This window comes from Gadus macrocephalus, chromosome 5 (assembly GCF_031168955.1).
Source record: "Gadus macrocephalus chromosome 5, ASM3116895v1".
NCBI lineage: Eukaryota > Metazoa > Chordata > Actinopteri > Gadiformes > Gadidae > Gadus > Gadus macrocephalus.
The window spans coordinates 15,560,330-15,569,007 of NC_082386.1; the positions used below are offsets into that span (position 1 = coordinate 15,560,330).

At 44.6% G+C, this 8,678-nt stretch overlaps 3 protein-coding genes across 3 annotated transcripts; all 3 read right to left on the reverse strand.

Moving 5' to 3' along the window:
• Window positions 1–238: 238 nt before the first annotated feature.
• Window positions 239–2,618, reverse strand: bdkrb1 (bradykinin receptor B1). The gene is made up of 2 exons (XM_060052728.1): window positions 2,394–2,618; window positions 239–2,089 (listed from the first exon to the last, which is right to left on the reverse strand). Exon 2 carries the CDS (start codon window positions 2,084–2,086, stop codon window positions 1,016–1,018), a length of 1,071 nt encoding a protein of 356 aa, XP_059908711.1. The 5' UTR covers window positions 2,087–2,089; window positions 2,394–2,618; the 3' UTR covers window positions 239–1,015.
• A 650-nt stretch (window positions 2,619–3,268) lies between these two features.
• On the reverse strand, window positions 3,269–5,711 carry LOC132458178 (B2 bradykinin receptor-like). The gene has a single exon (XM_060052727.1). It carries the CDS (start codon window positions 4,807–4,809, stop codon window positions 3,712–3,714), a length of 1,098 nt encoding a protein of 365 aa, XP_059908710.1. The 5' UTR covers window positions 4,810–5,711; the 3' UTR covers window positions 3,269–3,711.
• Window positions 5,712–5,988: 277 nt separating this feature from the next.
• On the reverse strand, window positions 5,989–7,965 carry LOC132458182 (B2 bradykinin receptor-like). The gene is made up of 2 exons (XM_060052729.1): window positions 7,829–7,965; window positions 5,989–7,197 (listed from the first exon to the last, which is right to left on the reverse strand). The coding sequence occupies exon 2, from the start codon at window positions 7,117–7,119 to the stop codon at window positions 6,160–6,162; it is 960 nt and encodes a 319-aa protein (XP_059908712.1). The 5' UTR covers window positions 7,120–7,197; window positions 7,829–7,965; the 3' UTR covers window positions 5,989–6,159.
• Window positions 7,966–8,678: the final 713 nt, after the last annotated feature.

Here is an 8,678-nt window from a genome sequence, read left to right on the forward strand (position 1 = left end):
TTGTAAAATTGGGTCACAACTGGCTCAAGTGACTTGGGAGCTATTGACAAAAATAAATGCATACTCCATTAAAAATATATATTTATCATATTTAAGCTCTAAAATGAATTAAAAATAGGTGTTTCATGTTGTGCATTTTCCACTAAAATATTAATATAAAATAAATGTGTAGAACATTCATGTTTCATAACAATTATCATATAAAATAGAAATAAAAAGAGGCGCCTCGGCCACTGTATCAAATAACCACTTTTATTAAACCAATGAAACAACTGTTCTTTCTAGAATGTCGCAAGCAAAACAAAACATCATGGGGAAGTTGACTTGCAACACACAAGAGGCTTTAGGCCTAGTCCAAATCAGTTAGGTTGAACTAGGCAAAAAGGACCATCAGTGAGGGTGAGTAGTAGGCTAATTTGCCCTAATGGTTTAGTTTATTCGATTTACAGAGACAGTTGCTGACAAAACATCCTCATCGGATGGACTGGATGATAAGCAAGACAGGATCATTGCTAGACCGCATGATTCTGGAAGCAGGTTTCTTTCTTTGTGCAGGTTGTATTTTCTGGGATGTAAAGTAAATATGCAATACTATACAATGCAATACGAGACAATATGGTTCCCCTAATAGTAGGCTTATTTATAGGTAGGCTACAGTATAGTTGTAACTTAGAGGTAGCCTATACAGTTCCCTATGAGTAATTTATATATACCCTGATATAAGTATAGAGCCTGGGAGGTGACATAGGAGTCATTTTTTTATAAAGTGCATGCACATGCTCTTTATAACTCGCATTTAGTATGTCGCACTCACACTTTTTTCATAGTAAGTTTATAATCAGATAACACTCAACATTCAACCCCTGTGGAAAAGGAAGATTTAACAGCACAGCTCCTCAAAACAACTAGAAAAAATGGTAGGCCTATGGGAAAATAGGAATTATTTGTGTTAATATCACTTTTTAGTTTTAATGAATGCATAAACAATAGATTGTTTTCATTTATTACAATATATTCACAATTTTGTTTGTTCAGTTCTGTTGATATATGTTGATATGACAGAGCGCTGATATAAGCTCATATCAGATCCCCGCCTATTTTCGGGCTTAGCCTTCCTGAAGATGGCTCTTAACTTTTTTCTGAAATGCTGCCCTGAAAATACATACAGCGCCGGGTTTAGGACGCTGTTAAGAAACGCCACGTAAACTGAAACCTGGTGTCCGATATCTAAAGCGTGGCCCCACTTTGATTCATCCAAAAGTTCTAGTTCACACAGTGTGTCAAGAAAGGTGAAGAGGTGAAAAGGACCCCAGCACAAAAGGAACAGGATCGTGACCGCATAAACAAGGGTCGTAGCCTTCCTGTCGCTCCCTTCATAAGCACAAGCACCCTTCCTCCTTCGGTATAAAGCCCTGATTACCGCACTGCTGCTGAGTACAATTATCAGAACTGGGGAAACAAAGCCAAGCACATTCATCATAATCTGGTGGGATAATTGCCAGGCGGGACCGTAGCCTAGTATACATGATATAGTTCCGAGTTCTTCGACGTAAGTGACTGTTCTGTAAACGAGGCTGGGCGTGCTCATTAAAATCCCCAAGATCCACATAGCGGCACACATCACTTTGGCATACAGAGTGCGTCTCAGCCACCTTGTCTGCATTGTCCGAGCCAGAGCTAGGTATCTGTCGATGCTTATCGTTGCAATGATATATATGCTTGTGTAGAAATTGACGATTACAGATGAGTTTACTATCTTGCATAAGGCTTCTCCATACGGCCAGTTGAAGTTGTTGCGGATGTTCATCGCCGAGAATGGAAGGCATGTGAGGAGGGCGAAGTCTGCCAATGCCAGATTTCCCAAGAAGATCTCTGGAACATTTAATCTGTCTTTCTGGAAGAGATACACCAACAGGACGAAGCTGTTGCCCAGAAGTCCTAACGCACAAAGGGTAAAAATGTAAGGGGGGATAATGTTTTGAACGAGGATCCATTCTTGATCGACCACATCAGTCGTGTTTGGCGGTACGGATGAGTTGCTATTTTCAGACCATACCATTGTCATGGAAACGTCAATTGGGTCCATTTACTAGGAATAAATGTAAACATAATATATGATTATTGAAAACAAAAGATCTAAATCTATCTTTCTTAAAAAAAAAAGGTTGCTTCTCTGCACAATAGGCCTATAGGTAGGTATTTAGTTAAAGTTATAGTATAAAGGCCTTGTATGTAGGCTACATACAAGGCCTTTATACTATAACTTGAACTAAATATGAAAAAGTATACTTCATTAGTTATTCATTATAAGCTGTAGTCCTATACCTATAGGCCTATTTTGCAGAGAAGTAGGCTACAATTAACTAAACTGAAAAACGAACAACGAACCTTACCTTAAAATTGTCAAGAAAAGTCCTTTAGTCTTCAAATTATATTCATAAAATACATGTGTGCAATTGTCCGAGCATTAGCACGCAGTGTCTTCTCCATCAAGTTCTGCAGACCACAGATTTTCAGTATAAAGAGACGCATTCCTTTCACGCCCCATCCATGCACTCTCTCAACTTGTTTATCGACGGGTCACAACTGGCTTTTTGTGAAATATTGGAGGCGAGCTTCAAAATGTTAGGATTACGAAAGCTAACAGACCACAGAGACGTAAGTGGTTGAATATGAAATGAGGCGATTACATCAATAGACCTTATAGTTTACTATTTGTATAATTACTCACATAGTATCATGCAATGGTAATTTATGACCAGATATGGATATAGAATAGACTAGGCTAGGTTCTGCTTTCCCACAAACGCCTGGGGTCTGGCACAGACACACATAGACACATAGACACACACGCACAGACACAGACACATGCACACATACATGCAGAACACATACATACACACACACACGCCAGGCATACACAGACACACATGACAGACACATACACCTACAGACATACACAAACCTACACACAGACGGTCACATACACAGTACACACATACACGAACACACAGACCCACACAAACACACATTTATGCACAAACACAAAGACCCAGACTGGTTTAATTGTAGATGGCGTTAATATGTGTGTTTTGGGCACCTGCTACCTCCGATGTGGCTTTTGGATGATAGAAAGTTTGCTGAATAACATATTCTGGATTTGCCCAATTTATTAATTTTTTCATGCGATGTGTGAAGCATTAGCCGTTCATCCAAACCCCTTTAGAATTTATAACACAGACAGATTGATTACCATATCTGCGTCCATTATTGTATTTTATTTATTCAATCAAAATAACATTGTTTGATATTAAGGAAAGTATCTCATCGTATAGAAACACAGACCCAGACAATAATCAGAAATTCTGATGAAATTAGATACCAGCACATCACAAATGTGCAGCTGAAAAACAGCATTATTCCCAACATAATTTTGTGTTTCTCATGTAACTATATGGTTTAGTATTAAATCAGAAATGACATTGAATATGTTATTACATTTTTTTATTACTGTATATTGCATGCCTACAATTTCACTATCACATCAAATATTTGTTTAATTAACAAAAAATCACGCATCAGAGTACCAATGTTCAATGTACATAATCATAACATTTGAATAAAATAACTATACTCTGATATAACTATAATTACATCACTAATTAATCTAGACTCTTATTGCCTTTCACAAAGTGGGGATCACGGGGGGGGTCACACCTTGGTACTATCTGTGTATCTTAAAGTACTCGAGTTACTGTTACCCGCCGTCTTCCTCCACCTCCTCCTGCACAGCGTCTGCCTAAAGACCTCTCTGGCCCGCTGCTTGAAATGCTTCCCCACGATAACGTACAGGAAGGGATTCAACGCGCTGTTGCTGTAGCCCAGGTAGGTGGCCAACTGAACGCCGATGTCGAGCACATGTGCCCACGTGCATCCCGAAATCACCTGGTAGTAATCCAGGCTGTCCAGCAGCACGACGATCTGGTAGGGCAGCCAGCACAGGACAAAGATGGCGAGCACCACCATCACCAAGTAGGCGGCCTTCCTCTCCACCGCCGCCGCCGCCGTCGTCTGCTCCCTGCAGCAACGGCCCCGCAGCGCGCGGCTCTCCCGCAGGACCCTGCAGATGTGGTAGGTGCAGAAGGACACGACCGGCACCGGGATGAGGAAGCCCACCAGGTTGAAGGTCAGGTTGTAGCGCATCCTCCAGCCCCCGTGGGGGTATTCCATGACGCAGGCGTCCACCCCCAGCTCGGGGAAGGAGCGCACGGTGCGGAACAGCAGCGCGGGCAGGCTGAGCAGCGCGCCCAGCGCCCACACCCCCAGGCAGAGCGCGTGGGCCCAGGGCACCTGCCTCCCTCTGCCGGGGCCCGCCCCCCTGTGGGACGACAGCGGCCTGGTGACGGCCAGGTAGCGGTCGGCGCTCACCAGCGTCAGGAACAGCACGCTGCAGTAGTAGTTCATGCCGATGACCACGTTGACCAGCCGACACATGGTCTCGCCGAACCGCCACTGGAAGCGGCCGATGATCGTCGCCACCCAGAAGGGCAGGCAGGAGACCATGAGGAGGTCGGCCGCCGCCAGGTTGCCCAGGTAGATGTCGGCCGCGGTGCGGTGGCGCGGCCGCCGGTGGCAGAACACCAAGAGGACGAAGGCGTTGCCCGCCATGCCCAACGCGCAGATGAGGGACATGTAGCCGGGCTGTATGGTGTGCACCCAGTCCCAGGCGGCGGTGTGGTTGCATACAGTGTCGGAATCCTCCCGGGAGAGGCTTTCGGCGACGGGCCCGAGGGACTGGTTGGAGAGCATGTCTATCCAGAGAGAGGTCCTGGCCAAGGGAGAGCTCCGAGGGGGGAACACTCAGCGACGTGCAGACAGACGAGGGAGGGTGATGACGTGGTTATGCGGTTAATACTATGCAGCGGAGAATAAAAGGTTTTCATTGTGTCAACAGAGATGAATGCACGTGGCGCGGCCTACATTAAGGCTTTGATTCCGAGTAAAGTGGCGATAATGTTTTTTAATGGAGTGTAAGGAGAGAGGCAGACTTGAATGCTGTTATCAGTGGTAGTGCAAAGTGTGTGCAAGCCGTCGCCGTAGAGAGAGCACATAGCAACAGATAGCCGTCTCCTTTCCCTCTGTCAGGATGATGTAAAAAGGCAGCAAAAAAAGGTGGCCCCTCAAACAGGAAGGGACATGCGTTCATGTGTACACCAAAGCCCACTTCTTCTGCACACAACGCTGTACACACATACACACACACAACCAGACACACAGAGACCCACATGCACACAAACAGAGACACACACACACACACACACACACACACACACACACACACATCAGCAGCCACGCACCCACACACAGAGAAACATGCACACATAGAGAGACAAACACACACAGACACGAACATACATGTGCATGATATCTACACACCACACTATAGTATCAATGTACTACACAGAAGGGAAAAATCAAAATAAAAGATCCTGCCTGAACTATATTTGTTCCAGAAAGTTGTCCAGACTCTCTCCGTAGATTTCCTGCCTGGCTTTACAACCCTTCATTTCGGGGACAATAAGGGGTGTGCCCTTGACCACAGTGCTCGGTGACTCAATGTCTACCCAGTGCAACTCACAGATGGAATCATGCATAAAATAGAATTAGGTTGCACTTACAACCCACACAGAGAATAACGATCCATGTCACAATTGGAAATGCTGGTTGCAGGTCTTGTTTTTCAACTGCGCAGACATACTTTGCCCAGAGTCAAACACACCTGGAAGATATTAGTCTGAAGTCTGGACTTTTTATTTTATTTATTTGATTCTTGCATGTTTCATTTATGCTCAATTCCATGAAACACCAATAGTGGCATGATATGTATGTTCTATTTACAGAATATATACAGAATACACAATGATCAAGTATTTTCTATTTAGAGAAAAATTATGCTCTAATCACAGGATATATACGGAATACATAATACCTTTATTCTAAACAAATAAGTATGGGCTTTAATGCCTTTATTACAGTCAAGACAGATTACATAAGGCAGGAATGTCGGTTGAAAGAGAGAGAAAGCAGTGGACCACAGCTCGAAACCATGACTTACCCAAAGTTTATTTCTGGGGTAAAAGCTACTTCTTAAATACCTGTTTATGCAAGGGTCTTGAGCGTACTGGACAGATGTGAGCGCACGGAATCAGTGCCCGCTACTCTCCGTTTGAACAACTGTTCAAACACTTCCCGAACCTTCTTCCGGAAGTTCCTCCCCACAATGACATAGAGCATGGGATTGATCACACTGTTGAAGAAAGCCATGAAGGTGAATATCTGTGAACATACCTCCACGAAAATAACCAGGGGGCAGGGTTGATGCAGAACCTCAGCCCTCAAGAAGACGTCCACGATGGTGTTGAGGTGGAAGGGCACCCAGCAGATCAAGAACGCCAGGAGAACCGCCAGCACCAACCGCGTGGCCTTCCTCTCTGTGTTCTCAGCGTTGAACCTCTCCATGCCCTGCTTCTTCAGAGCACGCACAATCTTAAAGGTGCAATAGGAGATGACACAGCCCGGGAGGAGGCAGCCGAACACGATGGCCAACGAGTCGCAGGCCAACATGGCGGGGAAGCTGGGGTAATCGGTCGAGCAGGCGGTTACATCGTGCTCACTGATGTACATGCTCCTTCTGTACATGAGCGTCGGTGTGCTGAGCAAGAGTCCCAGGCCCCACACCAGCACACAGCTCAGCTTGGCCCACTTCCGCCTGCGCATCATCCCGTGCGACATGGGGTGCACCAGCGCCACATAGCGGTCCACGCTCACCAGAACCATGAAGTAGATGCTGCAGTTGGCGTTGATCTTGATGCCCAGGATCACCAAGGGGCACATGAAGGACGCAAAGGGCCAATCGAAGCCATGGGCCACGTTGACCGCCCAGAAGGGCAGGCAGGACACCAGGACCAGGTCGGCTGCCGCCAGGTTGCTAAGGTAGATCTCGGCAACCGTGCGCGACGTCTTGTGGAGGCAGAACACTAGCAGGACAAACAGGTTACCAAGAATGCCCAGCACGCTGATTATCAGGATGTAGGGAGGCTGGATGGAGTGTGCATCCATTCCCAGATGTGGTGGTCGTCGCACAGGGTTTCATTAGTGTTGGCTTGATAGGCAGCGGCTGTGGAGTTCATAGGCAAGCTGGGAAAACATGATGCGGTGTGTGGTTAAAGCAGTGAGGATGCCTCCAGAAGATCAGAACGTGCACATTCAGTGTACTTCGGTTAGTGTCAGAGATCACTTATATGCACAATGACAGCTGGAAACGAATGAGTAAGAGTAAGGATGACGTTGTTGACTTATATATTCCACAGTTCACAGTTAAGTGTCTGAATCTGAGATAATTATGAAACAGTTCTCAGCATGGCTAAATACTGAATTTAGCCATGCTGAATGTCCATGCTGTAGCATGGACATCATTTCACTTTGTGTGAAGCAAAGTCATGTTTTGTATTGCAAAGTACTGTACTTAATAACACAGTTTGAACTTGATTGCAGAAAAGCATCTTGCAACTTCAGATAACTCACTTGAACTTTATTTTTCAAATTAGGTCTTGGGAAAGCTATACCTAGGTTTGGTTTAACATACTGTAAACCTATTCTATAAATATGCTTCTTCAAGTATGTGGCGGGCGAATGTGGCAGATGTGGAGAAGAAAGAGAAACCCTTTGAGTTAAAACCAAGTTAAGTTTTGTCGTCCGGAAATATGTACTGTATTACAACACTGCAACAACAGATGAAACAACAGAAAGCATTGTGCGTGTGGGTTACCTTGTTGTTGGGATGAGGGCCGTGGAAGTCTGCATGGTTGGGTCCAGCTGTGTGTTACCTCCAGGCACTGGACTCCTACTCTGCTCTGTCTCACGCTTAAAAGAGGAGAGGAGAGAGTCATTGAAGTGATGTCACTGAGACGTCAGCACACACGGGAATGCTTTTTCTCTCTCTCCATCTCCGCCAACCCGCGCTCTCGCTCTCTCTCTCTCTCTCTCTCTCTCTCTCTCTCTCTCTCTCTCTCTCTCTCTCTCTCTCTCTCTCTCTCTACCAACCCTACAAATGTATCTTGCTTCAAACTGTCCATGCTGTTTTTAATTGGAATTTAATTGTTTAATTGTGGAATCATTGTTCTGATTGCCTCTGCATAAGTCAGCAATCTGATGGAAGTCAGGATTCCATAGTAATAATTTATAATAATTATAATTAATAATGAATTGTATATATATATATAGAACATACTGCAAATACTTTTGGTTAAATTATGTCTTCAATTATTAAGTCATATAAATCGGAATAAATTAATCAGACCCGGTCCAAATAGGGTTATGTACAGTAAATGTCAAACATTTTGTGTCTCCAGCAAGTCAAATCCATTGGAGTGTCAGTGGTATTACAGTACACTTTCACTGTACTGTAGTGTTCCTTTGTAGTTATAGTACTACATACTCTGGTAGGCTCAGCTTCTACATGCGGCTTCTGTTTGTAAGGATCGAAGTGGAGACTAACGGTGCTTCATCAACTAGAAGATAATGACGCTAATATCATCCATTGGGGATAGGCTGTTACCCTGTAAACACTAATTGGAATTGGAACGTGGTTAGCCAAATGGCAAGTGAAAGATGATATC